Consider the following 16,817-nt stretch of genomic DNA (forward strand, 5'->3'; position numbering starts at 1 on the left):
TAATGCTAACCGTGAGCTAACGGAATGTTAGTTGGGTGTCCAAGCAGAAGTTGCTTTGATTTGTTATGCTCCACTGGTTTTGCTTACTTCTTGTAATATCTTTGTTGTAAAGGTTTCAATTGTTAAAGACAGCCTCTCTGTGTTCGTATGGACAAAAGTCATCGTTTAAATTCTTCTATTGCAATTGCAATTCAACAATTAGGTACATGTAAATGTCTGCCCAGTGCATGGTAAGCAGTCCTGTCAAATTGTCCATCATTAACTGGATGGACGATTTGACAAATTACATCAATTTAATCATTATTTGGGGAATTCTGGTTACGCGTTAATGCTAATGCTACCAGCAAGCTAACGCAACATTAGTTGCGTGTTTCAGGGGGGTCAAAGCAGAAGTTGCATTCACTACATTATGCTTCGCAGTGGTTCCACTTACTTCTTGAAATATCTTTGTTGGAGAGGCTTCACTTGATAAAGACAGACCAAACTCTTTACGCTCTGTGTCCTCCTTTGGTCAAATCGTCCATCCAGTGAGGAAAGGGTGAATGGTCAGACAGAGCGAACTTTTTAAAATAACACTCATGGTCTCAGGGAGTGAGTGTATTAGTATATTCTCTACAGGCTGAGAATGATGATAAGTAAATATTGTGAAATAATCCCACACTAGTAGTAAAACAGGTCTCCATGGCCCTGTGTTATCACTGCCTGCTGATGTGGAAATCTGGTGACATTTACAGCTCAAAGATAAAAAAAAAAAAAAAAAAATTAGAATGTAATCAAGATGAAATGAAGAAACAGGGACAATTATGGTTTAATTTATTTTGACATATTTATTCATGTTTAAACTGTCTGTAATGCACTATAATTGTAGCCTGAGTGCATCATTTTTTTCTCATTTATAAAAAGCTAAAATTAGGGACATTTTCAGGGACAGGTTATCCAAAATGGGAACTGTCGCCAGAAATTCACCCTAGTATATACAGTCAATGAGTTCCCTATGCCTTGCAGTGACGCAGTCGCGCCATGAGTATTTAGAAGCGATACATGAAAATGGTCCAGTGTGAAACAGTGTCTTGTGGCGCGGCGTTCCAAACGCTGTGTAATCAAATACATAGGTATGCTGGTATATTAAAAATTCATATCAGAACGAAAAAAATACAGGTATTTAGTATGAACCGGTTTACCACCTAGCCCTAGTTCAAAGTCAAGCCCTATAGGTGAGGATAAAGTACTGTATGTTCTGGTTGGTTACGTTTTGTAGCTATGAAACATTATACGTAACAAGCTAACACCTTAGCTTAGTTATGAAGACACATAACATGTCCAAAAATGAAATTGTCAGCAACTTCAAAACATCTACAATGTGCTTCTTAAATATCATGCACTCCCTTGACCAGGCTTGAAATGAGCATGTACGCTGGTATGGTTAAGACGGACTTTATTTTCAGATTGTGCAAAAAATATAGAACTCATCTTATCCTGTATAAAAACAATACAGCCCAGACAACTGAAATAAATTGACACATTTTAATCATAATCTTACTGCATAAATGATGATTCAAAAACAAAAACAAAAAAGTATTTACAGTTCCCGTAACTTTACAAAACAAAAATTTCCCATTAAAATCCCTATAGAGACCTAAATGCTTAGCGTAGCGATAGGACTGAGGTAGAATAAAGAGACAGGAAGCAATAAACTTGAAGAAATACATTTGTAATTTTTTTTTCTTGGCTTTCGCTTTGGAAAAACAATTAATGTGATCTCTAATCCAAGACTACCAAAGGGCAGAGCAACAAGGCTCAGTGACTCTACAATGTGCCTGGTGTGTTTAAGGACCCCAGTTGCAGTCACCCAAAATGGACTTTACATTCGTTTTTTTCTGTACATTTAATGGCATTACAGAGAGACCTATATCAATGCTGTTGTATGAAGACTAAATACGTATTATCAGTGTTGTATCACACACAACAGTGTCTAAATTCAGTGTAGTGATAAACTTTAAAGGTGTTTCCCGTGCGTGCTGCATAGTCTCAAACCCATTCACCCTTCACAATGTGGTCTGCTCTCTTATCAAAAAGCCCTCCCTGACCTCGAAACCTGCAACACATTCATCAGTCTAAGGTTGAGAAGGGGGAAATTTAGAAATTTGTTCTATACAGAGATAAGAGAAAACAAGCAAGAGGAAAGCACTGAGCAACAATAAATATATAAAATGGGATATTACTGCTAATTATTATTATAAACATATCTGCTGTCTGTGATTGTACCTGAATAAATCCACAACACTGCCACCATTCTGAAGGCCCATGTCACTTTCATTTACCATCAACCCATTATACGAAACCTACTTGCTCACAACCACTGCAGCACTACAGCACTTTAAATACAATTTAGACTTAGATTACGCTTCACAGTCTAAACGTTCAGGAGAAAAAAAAAAAAAGCAGGTGTGCAGAAGACAGCTATAATATAACAATCTGAATAGAACATGTTAATATTTTATTGTACTTAAAAAAAAACTGTCAAAAATATTAATATTATGTACAAAATGATTAAATACAGTGTGACCAGTATACATTCCTGTGTATGAAAGAACAACTTATATTTGTAATAAGAACATCAATGTAAACATAATGTTTTTTTGTAAAACATGTCTAACTGAAAACCTGCAGCACCAGCTGTTCAATGGATCATAATATATATAAAGAGTCTGTATTCACAGATTATGGATGTAAATAAGGTAAATAGTAAAGTCCCATAAAGTTACTACATGACTGGACGATACAGGACGACTTTTAACTGTGACTACAGTTATAAATGAGGGGGAAAATTTTCAATCCGGGAGACGCTCTGATTCCACTGAAGGCACAGAGGCAGGTGGATAACCATGGGATCCAACCTGTGGGCACTTCCTGTTCTTCAATCCGCAGCTGAGGTGACTGTGTTGGTCGTTTGAACAGAAGTCTCACTCCCTCACACTAAAGAGTCGGAAGGAGCCTCCCTCTGCGTTGGTTTTGCTGCAAACACACGTGACAGCAAACATGTAAATCAATAAATGTACTTCAGCAAATGCCACTGTTGTCAACTTAATATGTTGAAGGGACGCTCCCCTCAGCATATTCCAGTCAGGTTCATGCATTCTTCTTTATTTTAGCGGTTTATACCTAAATGCATGTGGCCTTAACGTGCAGATTATTTTTTTTTTCCACTTTAATTTTACGGTATTCATTTCTAAATTCTAGGCTAAGTATCGGAATTACAAGTATTTTTTATTCTGTTCCCATTTTCCATAGTGATTGGGCAATATGACATAATCACAGATATGTTCATTTTGAATATTTTATTATATTTTGTCTAGAATCCTTTTCCGGCAAAGACTGCCTGAAGTCTGGAAGTGATAGACGTCACTTAAGAATGCCAGGATTTTACAGCAGCTGTTTTTAGATGTTATTCCTCCATGAGCATTTAGTTTTGTCTCCAGCAAGTGAACACCGGTTGTGTTCACAGTATGGTATGGTCCTCACTCCGTAAAGCACCATCCACCATCTTTGCTTCATTTGGCTGAATCTGAGGGGTCATATTTTTTTCTTTCTGTCATTCTACTACAGGTTGAGCTCAGCTTGATGCGTCCAAAGAGCGCTGCGCCAGAACTGCTCTGGCCTGAGCACATGTTTTGAGTTTCCAAATGCAAATCACTCCAGACCGTTATCCCGCTTAATGAATGAATGAATAACGATGGAATATCCACCACCTGTGCATGCTACAGACTTTGAGTCCAAGAAAATAAGGGTCAGTGCATAAAAACTGCCGGAATTGTAAAGTCTTTCCACCGATATGGGTGTAAATACCCTTAAATCAAAGCTGAGAGTCTGCACCGTATGCCCACATTCATTATATAACTGTAACTTCACTATGTGTTTTGATAAAGAGCTAAAAGTAGGCAAAATGTGTCGATGTCCGACATATAGACACAATTTTGCCCTTTTATAGTGTGTCCTGATTGGCACAAGATACTCAGAAGCTCTTTTAGTTGTCTTTGTCCTGCCAGCAGTCAACTGCAGAATCATGGTGCTCACAATCTCTTTGGAAAAAAACATCCACCACATGGCACGTTGGCAGGATGACTCATCGTTGCCGCATTTCTGAGTCTGACTTTTCCAGCTAACGGTGTTAAACTTGATGACTGTAATTAGTTCATCAGCGGAGAGACCTTGAAGCTCTGCCATGATCAATAATCATGATAGGCCAGCGCAATCGGTATCCGATCGCAGATAATTATCCGTAAAGGAAAGCACCGACTAAGTGGCTGACAGCATTTCCATCCCCGAGTAATTGGATAGGCTGTGATTACTTCCCCAGCAACTGAGCGCAATCCAAACTGCCCACCCTGCCATCAGGTTGGCACACTGACTCGTTCGCAGACATTTATTGACCTCCTATAGGAATGCCCTGAGTGAGGCCTTCACAGCTCTGCATTACATTTCATAGAATCGAACAGGGATTGTTTTTGGCCATTCAGCACTTTGCACACTCAATTGAAATGCCTCGGCAAAATAAGCAAAGATCCCATGTGTGGCCCTTCCGCACACCAAACCACATCATTACTCTTACAACCCCATATGCCAGCAGGACTGGCCACTGGGGCGTCCTTGCACAAGCTTAGTCCACTGGTGCTGGCCACAGACGTGAGAGTGATGTGAGAAACATGGTGTGCATGCAGAGAACCCACAGCATGCAGTGTTACTGCAGACATAAATCAAGATGGGATATAGTGAATGAAAGTAAGTTTCTCAAACATTTGTTGTCTTATCTTGTCATATTTATTTGTGATATTTTTAAGCCTCGTGTCTTCGTTTGTTTTCATCGAGTTGCATCTACACATCAGATATGAAAGCCCGAGCTGAGCATATTGCTGAAGATAAAGACTGCTTTACATCTTTAAATATGATTATTTCCTGGATTAAAGTAAAAAAATTCTAGAGATTTCCTTTGAGTAATAGCTACAACAGATCTGTTGTGATAAACTAAAAAGTAACCAATAGGAAATCAGCCACATGAACCCAGTCCAAGAGTGAATATCCACTTAGAAACAAAAGTTTACAGTTCAGCCTTATTATTGGGAAACATGTGGCGCTTACGAACACAGAGGTTCTCAGTTTTGATTACGTTCCCTTCCACTATTACTCTATCATACTATGTTATGGTTGCACCCATTCTCCCTATTTATACTTTCTAATTTTCTCTTTTTAAGAACAAATGATGTGACGGAAGTTTCCGGATTAGGCATATACATTCCCACCATACTTACTGATAGCTAATATTACAACATTACCGGGAGGCAGCTTGGCAGTTTAACAGCAGAGGTTATCGCACACTATATTTAAACATGCATGTTTCTATATTTAGGCATGGCTTCTCGAAAATACTATGCAGCAAATCTTCAGGACCATAGATGTCTGGATTTCAAGCTAATGTTCCTGTGGAAAATGACTGCAACTATTTGACACAGTGTCTAATGCATCTATCTTTGTACATTTGGTAACAGTTCTGGTATGAGGAACTTATAATTACCTTTCAGATTGGATGCCATTTTTCAGGATCCCGATGTAGTTCTTTCTCTTGTCCAGTGGCAGAACATCAACAAAACCGCCGTCTGGTTTGATTACCCCCGCATGGATGGCTGATTTACAAATACTGGAGTTCTGTGAGGAGAAAATATGACAAACACACCTTTTATGAAATAGAAAACCACCTCTTTAATACATAGATGCTGTAACAATTCCCTTCTTCTCAAATACATTACAAAATCTACTTTAGTAAAACACTGACACGTGTCGGTTTACAGACGCACACGTAAGGAGTAGGGTCTGATCCAAAAGTCTGGCTCCAGCACAACAGACCATTACCTCTTATCAACAGTCTGGAGTAGAATCATTCATTCCTAGTCCAAACACAGATCACACTGTCCATACACCCAGCCAGCGATTTGAACCAGACGGTTTATGTCTCATGTTTAACCAACATCCAGCTTCCACACCACTGGTGAGAATTTGGGAGTTGCAAAAAAAAGACTGCCCAACATTCCTGGGCAAATACTTCAGGGTATGAGAGGAATGGCAAACTGCGCCCCACTAAATGCCATTAAGGGTCAGTTTCATTCAAGATAAAGCTTCGGTAAATTCTACACTAACCTCGTCTGACTGTGGCGACTGGCAATTTAGGCTCCAATAACTTTCACACTGTACATCTGATCAGTTTAGAGACTTTACTGTAATTCGCTGTGAATACGATTCGGATGACTTCAGAGTCGTGATCTAAACCAGTCTTTCTCGAGGTATTTCTTTCCATCTACTTACCTCTGAGGTCACAGCCACTTAGATTGAGATAATGCTTGAGTGAGCCTCTTAATGGTCAGGCCCCATGCAGGATAACACATCTGTGGCATTTCGTGGCTTACTGTTACTCCTATTCTCCATGATTCAACTGCTTTCCATAGCTACCGTGTATCCTAGCCATGCAGCAGATCCAAATAGCTTTTCATTCTGTCTGCACTAACAGCACATAAATAAATAAAAGAAGCAACGATTTATGAGCTAACTGTAAAAGTCAAGGTCGAATTTAAAAAATGTATTACTTACATCTGTGTAGATGTTGTTTCCAATTACAGGTGACCAGTAAGAAGGCTGACTCTTGCAGTCGGGTGGACAGAAGACTCTGAGAAAGATGACATATTTAGCATCTAGAAGCATGCAGTTTTAAATAAAGTCATTAAACATTTACTTTGGCTTATAATCACGTCATTGCTAGAGTGTTGAATGAGTGAAGGTACCTTGGACAGTGTGAGTATGGCCTTTTGAAAGGGCAGATTTCAGCCACTGTGGTGTAGCAATCAACATTCATTTCTGTCAGAGAGAGAGAAAAAAGAGACAACATTCCCTTTATGTGTTGGCTGACTGTGGCTCTAACACAACGCTACATACACTACATGAATTCTTTGGAAAACGGAGCTCTGCTTACCTTCCACTTTAGCCACCACAAAGGCATTCCCTGGTTTATATTTACTGGAAAAGACATCATAAAAAAAATCAGGAAAACCTCATCACTGCACAAAATGTGAATCACAGAAGCCGGGAAATGTGTTTGTCACATGCTGCATCAGCAAGTGAGACTCTAACTCATTGGACTGAATGAGGCAGAGCAGAGATGATACCCACCTGAAAGACTCGACACCATTCTTTGTGGCTCGAACAAAGAATGGGAACTTGTCCTTCCTTGTGATGTCGACCAGTCCCCCGTTGTTGTCGATGATGCCAGCGTGGATAGCGGCTCGGCAAATACTCGATTGCTGAAACAATAAGAAGAAGAGAACATTTAATTATGCATTTACGAGATAAACTGATGCAAGGTATTTGTTTCATGCAGGAGAAACTCACCACATCGTAAGTGAACGTCCCCCAGACTTTGCCTTTCTTATTCAGACAATTGGCCGGACAGTTGTATCTGCAGAGTCAGAAAATGAGTGGGGTGCTAGAGTGAGCTGGTGTTGGAGAAATGTTTGGAAATGTTTTCTGCATATTGCAAAAAAATTATTTTACTCAAATCAAAATAAACGGACCTGTTGCAGGTTGCTCCTCTGCACTTGTCTCGCAGTCTAGTCTCGCACTTAATGCTGTGAGCTGCAAGAACGACACAACAAGTTAATAAAAAGTACAAAACCTGAGAGTTTAAAGTTATTCATCAATCATTCCCCTAGCTACCGAGATTGGTGTTGCTGGGAGTTTTTGGCGATGGCATCCTGGGTGTGGCAGACTTAGGGGGAGAGGGCTTGGATGCTGGTTTCTTCGGTCTGGGGGCAGGTCGTGCGGTGGTGCGGGGCGGCAGCGGAACCTGGGGCTTCTCCACCTCATTCATGTCCTCAGTCTCTGAGCGTTGAGGGTCTGTGAAAGTGCAGATGGTTTGAGGTCGGCAACACGTTTGACGCTAAAACGAATGAATGGAACTGTGTGGCTTTGCTCACCTTTGTAGCACAGGTTGTTCCTGCATCCTCCCCCGTAGCTGGGAGGACACTGGGAACAAGGACGGCCATGCTGGTATGGAGCCTCCCCAATCCAGTTGCCCCTGTAGAAGAAATCAACAATGGACATTTGACTAAGGTGGAAAATAATCATCAGTCAGCCGTCACTGAGCTCATGGTCTTGTAATTACTTCAGCACTCTTTGCCCATGGCCAACACTCCTAAAAGTCCCACAAACTAATAAAACAGTCCTTGTTGTCTCTCAGGCAATTACATCCTGTAGGTTACATCCTGTCTGGAAAACAAACGCCTGCTCTGCTCTTATTTTCTTTCCCTGTCCTTCATTATTATTTTTTCTATTCCAACTTCTGGAGGAAAATTAATGGCACCAATATGTCATACAAATGTCTTGCGCAACTAGCTCTACATATCTGCAGTACAAATATATCTGGAGCAGTGTGGAATTTGTCAGCCCTGTAAAGAGAAGGAACATAAACAAGAGTCCAGGGGTGTTGATGAACGGTGGGCCATGGAGGAATATTGATCTTACTTTGGGGAATAGTTGCACACGAGGTAAACGGCGTTCTCCCATATTTCTCCCCACACGTTCATCCTCGGACACGTGTGCACCGCGCAGCCCACTCGGCTAGTGGTCGCCCAGACCAGCTGTAAAAAGGCAAATAAGTTATCCAAAGTTAGCACGTAAAATTGCTGAATGAACACGAAACGTGCAGCGGACAGAACTGTTGAACTAATGGTGTGGATTTCTTGCCCACTTTCCTCACAGCAGAGGAAGCAACTAAATTGGCAGTTATAATTAATGGGGCCTTTGGGACTTCCAGGAGTGCCTGGCTTGTTATTCTGCCCCAGTCAAATGCTCGTCATGTGAACCCGGTTCGCCCACTATGACACAATCGCGAGCATTGTCACCATCCAGTTAGAAAAGGTCTTAATATCTCAACTCTAAGAAACAGCATTCAGTGTAGCCCCAAATAAAGCAGCTTACAGCTTATTAAACGGAAATCTGCTTCAGTGGTGTTGCAGATGAATGATGTGCCATTTGAAGGGGAATACGACACAGCGTATTCCAATATTTCTCCACACTTTCCTCCCTAACGTGCACTCTCCCTCCTCAGGAATGTTCATCTTTTTCCTGGTACGCTCAGAGGCCACTGGAAGCAGTGAGTCAGCACGCACACTGAGGAGTGCTGTTGGTCCGGCACAATGCAATCAAATGTAGTCTGACGGAGCATCAGCAGCAGGACGTACGAAGACAGAGACAGGGTGATGGCGTGCTCAGATTTGGCACCGTCCCCTCTGCGTAGCATCTTCAAAAGAATCCAGGTCAAGCAGTGAGGGATGTCTGAATATGACCGCCAGATGACAGGGATCAGGTTTCAGGGTGAAGGCACAGGGAGGAGTCTGGATGTTTCAGTGAACTAATCCCAACAGCTACAAAGTCTTGGGGAAGAAGGAGGCTGGTTCAGTCATTTCTGGCTGCTTTTCAGTCATTTCTCAACTTTCTTATCATCTCTTCTTTCTGTTCCCATACTCTGTTATGCTCCATTGGTTGCCACATTTGTTCAGCCTTTTTGCAGTAATGATCAGGCTCATAACAAGTCAGAAAGGTGCTCCTTTAAAATAGTCAGATTTGGAATATACTGTGAAACAGACAATGCATTTGAACCATACGATTGTTTTTTATCCCATGCATGTTTCTCCCACATATAAACATTGCTCCGACATTACCCACAACGCAACCAAACCACTGACTGACTGCGAGTGCAGAGCAGCAGACAACACTATGCCGGCTTCTTTTATTCATCTCACCTGGGTGTAATGGGTGCACATGGGCCCGGAGCAACGATCTGGACACCAGGGATTGCACTCATGAGGGTAGGGAAAGGTGTAGTCTTTCACCTCATCGTACCAGGCCTGGACATGGTAGGCAGGTGAGCGGTATCTGTAGGGCCCACGCACACATAAACACAGACAGACAAACAATAAGCTCAGTCACAGTCTGTCCAGGGTAGCAAGGGCAAAAGGTAAATATGCGAGGGATCTTCCAGGTGCTTTGGCTAGACATGAGACACACTGCATGACCCCCTCCCCTTCCCTCCCCTCTCCTCCCCTTTCCAGTCCTCAAATGATGAGTCTGAATTTGACCTGGCACACGGAGCAGCAGTAGCCTGCTCCCTGCATAACAGAGGAAATCAAATCAGGTTGAAAAGAAATAATCAGGACAAACCTAAACATGGCTCCTCGGCCTAACAAATCAGTTCTGTCTCTTATTATAAACATCTCTTTTTACGGTATTGAAAAGTGCTGAGCCTACAACTGGAGAGTAGGGGAGGAGGGGGAGCGGAAAAAAATGACTCTGCATCAGGGTTTCTGGCACGGGAAGAAAAGAAAGGAACAGGGAGGGAGGAAAAGGGGGCTGTGAGAATGAGAGCAGATTCCTGGAAGGGCACCTGCTGCAATAGCCATACACTGTTATATACAGAGGCTTACTGTGTCTGGGCTCCACTCGGAGACACACACATGCGCCACATGCTATCACAGGTTGGTGTTTACATTTATCCATGTAAACACCAACCTGCGATAGCATCACCTGTGCTTGTCCTTCATGCATAGAGAGATTTCTCTGAAGAAGAAACTTTGTGACAAACTGACATTTGACAAAGAGTTACCTGCAGCAAAAGATCCAGTTACCGACTTCAGTAAATGGGAAACACGTTTAAAACATTTGTTCTCACTTATTTGATAGTGGAGACAGACTGTAAGCACATGTGGGGTGAGGGCTAGTGTTTCAAGGGATGCTGAGATATTTCATTCAGGTCCAAACCTGCAAAATACTGAGCAGTATTGTCCCATCCCAACACTCATGCTGCCTGAAAAAATGTCTGGAACTCAATTTCTTAGTCTTGTTAATGGGATTGCTACCGCCTTCACATTTAATAAAATTGGTACTAGCCAAACACAAGTTAACAGGGATTTTATTTATTTTTACTTTCATTTGTATGCTGTATAACTCATTTCTCACCAGTAACATGGTTATCGGCAACAATATATAAATTTATGTGCTTTGGGGGCCGTATTTGGGGTCTCTCTATGGGGAGTTAGCATGTTCTCCTTGCGGTTGCCTGGGTTTTCTCCCGGTTCTCTGACTTCACGCATGTTTGGTTAATTCTAAATTGGCCGTATGCGCATGTGAGTGTGAATGGTTGTTTGTCATTCTGTGCAAACCCTGTGACAGGCTGGCGACCCGCCCATCATGATAGCTGCACTAGGCTCCAGCCCTTCTGTAACCCTCAAGAGGATAAGCAGCAGTAGATGATGTATGGACGAATAAAACTCATATAAAGATATTGAACCAACACTGCAACAAAACGCTACATGAAGCTCTAGTGCCACAGGGAATTATATAAATTCTGATATGCAGTTACTTTTTAACTTGTTATCAATAGTCTAATAGATTACAGTCTTGCTGTTTTGATCCTTACACATTGCATGCTACCAAGGTGATGTGTGTCATTGCTTCTCACCTGCCCCAGTGAACAGCCAGGTTTTGTCCAATAGACATGAGCAGATCCTGAGGTCCATGGTCCCACTGACACACTTCTGCCCAGTGAGTAGCAGAACGCTCCAGTTCATCGTCCCAAACCTGAACGCACGAGACAAGTTTCTCAGAAGGAATCCACTAATTTTAGACACCGTTAGGAAGACTTGGAAAATCACCTGCTCCATAATCCACACTGTGTTCCTAACAACTAATCTCAACCTGTTCACGGCTCCTGTTCTTGCACTTCCTTCCTCTCCCAGTTAACTGAAACTGAGCTGCACACAAGTAAAACATTAACCTTAGATGGTGACATCGGAGCAGGGCTGCTGGCGCCTGGCCCCGCTCCACTACAAATCTCCAGCAATCACAGCTGAATTATCCACATTTCCTGAGTGGGATTCTTTAACGGCGGCGGAGAGGAGAGGAGGCTGGAAGGTAAAGAAGACACCTGACTCCCAGTGTGGAGGGAGGCGCTGTGAAGGGAGCGAGCACTGCAAACAGCATGGCCCCTCAAAGTATATTCCCTCAGTAAATTTCCAGCCTTTTGGTGGTCGCTAAAACATGCACACAGCCCAAACACCCGTACACTAACACAAACACACACACACACAACTTGGTCACTGGAATTTGAGGGAGCAGAGTGGATGCACAGACACTTTCCTCCACGCTGTAACCACACGCCGGAGACGCACGGGCCACCGCTGATTCTCCCAACCTCATGTGCCGAGTCTTATTCAGTAAATTTTCTGTGTCTGTGCTAATTTGTCTCCTGCTGCACGTGCCATGCGGTCTCTTAATATTTCCTTTCTAGTCTTATTCTCTCTGTCCTCTTTTGACCCAGAACTCCATCGCCCTCCAGTGCTGCAGGTAGGACAGAGTCAGCTTTATTATCCTCCCTGTAAAAGAGAGGCACAGCAGGCTGGCCATAGCTCACCATCATGACTGCATGTTTCCAGCAGAGAGAAAAGATGCTTCTTTTTTCTTTTTTCCTTTTTTTTTTTTACAGCAACACCACTTTTCTGGGCAAAATAAAACCCTAATTACCAGCCAGGTTTAAGTGCTCGATGTTGCTGAAACATCAAGACGAAGCACTTCATGTGGTAAATCTCAAAGCTGCTAACTTTTAACTGAATTTGTTGACCAAGAATGATAATTGTGGCAGGTCTCACCATGTACTCCATGTTGGAGGCGGCGGGGTAGACGCCTGCCCTCAGCTTGTTGTGCAGCTGGAGGATCTCCTCGCGATCAGACCAGCGGATGGCTCGTCTGGTCCTGTTGCCAGCTGTGTTGCCGTTGCCGTCACGGTCTGCCTCCTCCTCATAGCGGCTCAGCAGCTGCCTGAGCTCCTCGGAGTCGGGAAGGAAGAGGGTGGCTGAGTCCCTGACGCAAAACAGCGCGAGGGAGAGGACCATGAGCCAAGTCTCGGCAATGCAGGTCATTCTGACTCTTCAGCTGTCTGAGATACGTTTTCAGAATAAAGCAGAACGCGGATACTCCAGCCCAGATATTACAACCTGCAGGAAGGAAATATTTAAGGAGTCTTTCATCACTGTGTGTGGTAAAAAAGTAGAGTACAGATTACAAAACACAGGGGTACAGATTGCTAAACAAAAGCAGGAGACACCTCCCCTTGCACAACTGCCATTTTAATACACACACATTAAATCAATTAGCCAGTTCCATAAATATCTACCACCTGCTCTTCGTTATAGGATGGAGCAAAACAAAGACGCTGTAATATGTAAGCCTTTAATCCATCACCTGTATTCTGTTATGTTACAACCAGTTGTGGCACAGATTCTGCTGTGATGGTGAGACTAAACAGTAGAGTTTTTTTTTTTTTTTTTTCCCTGTCAGTTCAGCCTGTTGCCAGTTTATGACTGTTCAGTATTTGCTCTAATAGAATCTGATGCAATTCCACAGACCTGACTTGCAAGAAGTCCTTCCCCTGAAAAGCTCTGGTTCAGTTTTATTTGCAATTCATGGAACTGGTTCATTTTAAATTCAAGAAACTAAATGTAAATTTAACACCAGAGTGACATTTCAAACATGTGTCACTGTAATGAAATCAACCCCTGTCTGACAAATGAAAGCACATCATTGGAGTCTGGTCTTATCACAGAGTCTGTGTGTTTCTTTATGATTATCTAACATTAGATATTATTGTAATTAAAGTGTGCTTTGTGAAACACACCTATTTCATTTCGCAATATACTGAGGAAAAAAAAAACATGTCATAACCACAAATAACAAGTTTTTGGTAATAGTTGTGACATTATACTGTTACATTACCAATCATAATGTGTCATAATGTGCAACTTTATGCAACATTAATAATTTCATCATGAGCACAAATACCAAGAACTGTGCCATGACTAACTTCACAGTTCATTTACATCAGAGTTTGACCAATCAGGTAGAGACAGATTTGTCCAACCTATTAATGACACAGCCTGAGTTTGGTCAGTGAATGTTAACACAGTTCTTATACAGTATATTGAGAAGTGCTGCCAACCACTTCATCCTCATCCCATGATGCTCTCTGATTATTTTCAAATCAAAGTGAGCTGCAGGGTCAGACACCCAAGAGGTAAGCTTTCACCCAGCTGAACTGTCTTTGAGCAAAACACTACCTCACAGACACATCCAGGAGCGACACAGTGTAACCGATTCCATATCTGACCTCTGCAATGAAAGGCAACACCGAGAGGAAAGGCGTCCAAGATTAAAGCTTAACCAAACATCTCACGGTCACAAACTTTTAAAAAGAGAGAAGAGCACTCAGTGAGAGTGATTAGAGAATAAATAAACCAAACTCTAGCTTGCACTGGTTGCTCTTATCCTGGAATCCCTTCACCTCTTTCCCTTTGGCTGAAAAGGCAGCTTGAGGTCTGGCACCGGCTCTGTGTCAACACGCTGTGCCAGCTCTGGGCACTGTGAGCCAACGGGCAGCACAAGCACCACACCCTGCTCCTTTCCCTGTGCCCCGTCTTCACACTGTGCCTCTACCAGCTTCTCTGTCTGGGCCCTTCTCATGGCTCTCATGAATTTTATACCACTGTGACAGACGGGGAAGAAGACTCGGACATATCCACATCTTGTCCATGGGAACTGCTGGGTTCTGCTGGGCTCCTGTCGGATTTAAAGAGGGACTGACCTCTGCTCTGCCTCAGCACGAGAATAAATGTAAACAGCAACTCATGCCACAATGTAGTTTGTGTGGTTTACACACATTTTCACAGTTGCTTGTTAATTTCTTTTAAGATCTAACACACAAGGCACAAGGGCAGTTACTAATTTTATAGTCTATCCTTATACTTTTTATTATTATTATTATTGCATACATGCAACATATGTATGATTTAAAGTTGCATTCACAATGAAAAATCCCTTTTTAAACTTTGCTAATAAGGTACCTGCATAGCAGTTTCCACCACAGTGCAACAGTTGCTGCACTGGCATTTCCACAGTGAAGCTGCAGACAATGAATGGCAGAGTTTGTAACCAACAACTACAACATCACGGTAGCTGGAGTCAGCTCACTCACGCTGTGGTAAGTGATGTGGACATGTTATTTAAGCCACAGCGTACCTTAAAGATCCAATACAATAAGAAGCAAATAAACGTATCCAATGTCTCACCTTTCTCACCTCCGTCTTCCTCAGTTAGTATCCGGTTGCTTGACTACTTAGGAACAGATTTCTCGGCGCGCTGGAGAGCTCTATTATTCCCTTATGAGAGGAGCGGGCTGCTGCTGCTGCTGCTTGTTGGCCGTGTTCCTGGGCTACATAGGAACTGTGTAACTCCAGAGCAACGGAGCGCCTTATATAGAGAAGGAGACCCCTCAGGACCAGAGGAAAAAATTACTGTCTCTCCTCACTCCCCCGACTTGCCAGCCTCCCTGAAGTAGGCTATGTTCTTGGCACAAAGCGCGCCGTGTGCGCAAATCGACGCGCAGCCCGTCAGAAACTACAAAACTACAGAGTCGAACGCGTCAGCGCCTGGCCGAGGTTAGATCGCCGTCTCTGATTCATGTTTGTTTGACAGTTATTAACCCAGATGTGCTTCCTGAGAATCAGGCTTCAAACTAAACGTGGGCAGCGGTGGATACTAAACTGATTCCAATAAATACTATAACTAACTATATTACATTGAACTATCTGATAAGGTCCAGTTTATAAAGTTGTTATTAAGGCTTTTTAAGGTTTAATAAATTACTAGCAAATACATCGGTTGGTAATGCTGTATTAATTAATCAAAACAGCTTATCCAAACCATTACAAGGAGCACTGATGATATAATATACCTGATTTTTAAAAATTTTCTTTTTTAGTTGTTGATATTTGTTTTCTATTATTTCTGTTACCTGTGTTTAATGGGTGAAAAAGGATGAGCGTTTTCAGGTTAGAGCCGAAGCTTTCAAGCTTTCCAGCTTTCCAGTCTCATTCATACATGGAGGCCTGATAAGCCAAAGCGGATCTGCTTTTGGAAAACCTGGAATGAAAACACACATGACTTGATTTTGATCTCAGCCACATGAAAGGCTTCATCAGCAAAAGTACTTCCTATGTCTTGGGAGGGAGCGGATAAGGAGAGCTGGACTACAGTTGCTGGCAAGGTGAAATAAGGGTCTCCTAGTTAAAAGGAAAAAAAAAAAAAAAAAAAACAGGGTTCATCGGGTGTCACTGTCGTATCTCCTTACTGACTGCAGAGGGCTAGCTGTGTTGTGACCCAAATAGTTCACATTTTATTCCATCATGTGCTCAATTTCTGTCTGAAACATCTCAGATATTTACAAGAGCGTGGCCACTCAGAAGGAATGCCGGCAAACCGAACCCTCAAGGACACTGCCAGCTCGCTCTCTGAACTCTGCAAAATGCATGTTTAACAGGAAGTCTGGCCCATCATGCATCAGTTTTCTTTCGTAAGTGTCTTGCAGTGATGCTAGCGAGGGCAGCTATTCTCTGTAGGGAGAAGAAAAGCCAGAAGAAAAGTCAGGCCAAACAACCTGCATTTCATTGCATCTCGTCTAATAAATTAAAAATACGTTTTTATCACCTTTGTCCCTTTTACCCCTGGCACCATTTGGCATCAGACAACTCTTCGGTGAGTGAAATGTCTCTGAGAGGTTTCTTATCAATTCCAGACCTTCTATAAAAGCTAATATTTCAGTCACTGATACTTAAATCTATCCAGATGTCTAATGGAGATCTTGGCCCTCTTTTACTGGGAATATGAGAACG

At 42.4% G+C, this 16,817-nt stretch overlaps 1 protein-coding gene across 1 annotated transcript; it reads right to left on the reverse strand.

Annotated features, from left to right (window-relative positions):
• Positions 1-1,418: 1,418 nt before the first annotated feature.
• Positions 1,419-15,474, reverse strand: crispld2 (cysteine-rich secretory protein LCCL domain containing 2). Its single transcript, XM_047581251.1, has 15 exons — positions 15,216-15,474; positions 12,744-13,088; positions 11,558-11,676; positions 9,843-9,975; positions 8,563-8,678; positions 8,016-8,116; positions 7,756-7,935; positions 7,614-7,674; positions 7,432-7,498; positions 7,213-7,343; positions 7,016-7,059; positions 6,828-6,900; positions 6,637-6,712; positions 5,570-5,700; positions 1,419-3,015 (listed from the first exon to the last, which is right to left on the reverse strand). Exons 2-15 carry the CDS (start codon positions 13,011-13,013, stop codon positions 2,964-2,966), a joined length of 1,554 nt encoding a protein of 517 aa, XP_047437207.1. The 5' UTR covers positions 13,014-13,088; positions 15,216-15,474; the 3' UTR covers positions 1,419-2,963.
• Positions 15,475-16,817: the final 1,343 nt, after the last annotated feature.

This window comes from Mugil cephalus, chromosome 3, assembly GCF_022458985.1.
Source record: "Mugil cephalus isolate CIBA_MC_2020 chromosome 3, CIBA_Mcephalus_1.1, whole genome shotgun sequence".
Lineage (NCBI taxonomy): Eukaryota > Metazoa > Chordata > Actinopteri > Mugiliformes > Mugilidae > Mugil > Mugil cephalus.